Here is a 2188-nt window from a genome sequence, read left to right on the forward strand (position 1 = left end):
GGGCCGGGCCGGGGTTGTGCTGGGCATCGGGGTCCCCGCGGGGCCGGCTGCTCGGGGCTGTGTCCTGCTGACGTGGAGGGAAGTGAAAGCAGCTCCGCGCAGTTGGCCTGGACTCTGGACTCTGCCCTGCAGCTGCCTGGGGCCCGGGCCTGTGGGAAGTCCCTGGTGCTGGGAGGGTCCCAGCACAGCTGGAGGAGCTGACCTGCGCCATCTGCTGCGACCTCTTCACGGAGCCGGTCATGCTGGAGTGCATGCACCACTTCTGCAAGGGCTGCATCCAGGCCCACTGGCAGAGCAGCCAGCACCCGCCCTCCTGCCCCCAGTGCCGCAGGGAGATCCCCGGCCGCACCTTCCGCACCCCTTACCTGGTAGCGGGGGTGGTGGAGAAGGTGCGGCGCTACGGCCTCCAGGAGCACCGGAGGCAAATACAGGTGAGCCACGGCGCCAGGCCCGGGTGCTGTGCCCGCCCAGTGTCTCTCCCACTTGTTTCCAAGCCAGGTTCATTTAGCTGTGAAATCGCCTCCCTGTCCGTACTCTGTGCAGAGGGCAGCACTGGCTCCCCAGTGCCCTTTTTAGCCCCTGGCATGTTACAGACTGAAGTCTGCTCCTTGTCGTGCATGGTTGCACCGGCTGTTTGCGTGCAGCATGGGGCCCGTGTGTGCTAGGTGCCACGTAACCAAGAGAGAGGGGAGTTTCTGCCCCTGCCTCTTCCAGGCAGAGGCTTGTCAGGCCTTCTGTAACAGGCAGCCTGAGAGCGGGGTGATGGGGCCGTTGTGGTCTCACACTGTGGTTTCACACTAGCATGTACAAAACGTAGGCCCCAGCGCACGTTCACATGAAAGCTGCTTAGAAACTAGGTACAAGGTTGTTGCACATCTTCAAGCACTATCTTTGTAGCAGGTTGGTTTTCTTTATAGTTGGGTGGACACATTTATGGCGTGATGATTCCTTTGCACATGTGCCCAGTCTACTTTAATGATCACACAATTCACTGGTTAGTTATGCCATACTTTGCACATGTGGCTGGCCTTACTTTGCAAGTGTGACTGGTCTAAATTTATTGTGTGGTTAACCAGTTAATTGTGTAATATGTAGTGAGGGCCCTTGTTCCCAAAACACACACATTCCCACAACGTCTTTTTTTTTCTTTTTCTCATGCACCTGGACAGCTGCCTCTAGAGTCAGTGCTGTGTACAGGGCTGCCGCTCTGTTAGAGAGCTTTGTGCTACTCTGCTTGTTTTGTATTCATAGAAACAGCTTGAAGATGCGCTGCAAGCTCACCAGAGAGAGATGGAGCGCCGTGTGCGTACGAAGCATGCGGTGGAGGAGGATATCTGCAGCCTGACGGTAAACCCCTGCTCCTAGTGCTTCCTGCATAGACCGAGCAGTGCCATTGGCTTGGCTAAGGGAAGGGTGCTAGCAGGGTGGGTGTGTGGCTGGAGAAGCACTCCGGGGCGGCTGGCAGTGTCCTGCTTCACTGCTCTTTCTGGCCTGCCTGCAGGGCAGGTTAGATGCAAGTGCAGTATAGATGCAAGATCCCTGGAGGAAAGAAAAATGAAGAGGGATTTATTTATTGGTAGCGAGTCAGCTGAGGGATCTGGCAGACCTGGCCAACAAGCAGACTTGCAGCTGAATGTCCTAGGGCTGCTCTTTTTTTTTACGTCGAGTATCTTTAGATCACGAGCAACAGACTAAAGTCGGGAAAATAAATAGAGCTGCTGCAGGGGCGGCAGAAAAGGCTCCTCTGCCAAGATAACAATCAATCTGCTGAGATGCCTTTTCAGAAAGGCAGATAAAGAGCTGTAATCGCAGCACTTAGAGACAGCGCTGGGTAATTACTGAGGAGTGCACAAAGCCAGCAAAAGGCTCCGGGACCTTGGGAAAATCCAGATCGTCTCTCTCCTGCGACGTTCTTGAGCAGGTGGATCCGTCTCACTCGACTAAACCACGTGGCGCGGGTTTGTGGGGAATGGTACCTCTCGAACCACGTGGAATAGCGCTGCGGGTAACAGTCAGTGGTCTGTGCGCACGTCCGCCTGATGCGGCTTTAGTCGAGATTGCCAGTTCAGCGCTCTGTAAAAGCCAAAAGAGGAACTAGGTGAGGAACCGGAGTGAAATGTCCCATATGCTTACCCCAAATTGTTATCTGCTTAGTATTCAGAGGGTGTTTCAAGAAACGCAGCGTCGT

At 55.1% G+C, this 2188-nt stretch overlaps 1 protein-coding gene across 1 annotated transcript in view; it reads left to right on the top strand.

Annotated features, from left to right (window-relative positions):
* The window catches only part of LOC102379832 (zinc-binding protein A33-like), a 33591-nt gene that overhangs the window by 24524 nt on the left and 6879 nt on the right, over positions 1 to 2188 (top strand). The window contains exons 4-5 of the mRNA XM_014518760.2: positions 189 to 431; positions 1252 to 1347. Of these exons, the coding sequence (XP_014374246.2) occupies positions 189 to 431; positions 1252 to 1347 (339 nt within the window). The remainder of the gene's footprint in view (positions 1 to 188; positions 432 to 1251; positions 1348 to 2188) is intronic.

The sequence above is a fragment of the Alligator sinensis genome, unplaced genomic scaffold (assembly GCF_000455745.1).
Source record: "Alligator sinensis unplaced genomic scaffold, ASM45574v1 scaffold550_1, whole genome shotgun sequence".
Taxonomy (NCBI): domain Eukaryota; kingdom Metazoa; phylum Chordata; order Crocodylia; family Alligatoridae; genus Alligator; species Alligator sinensis.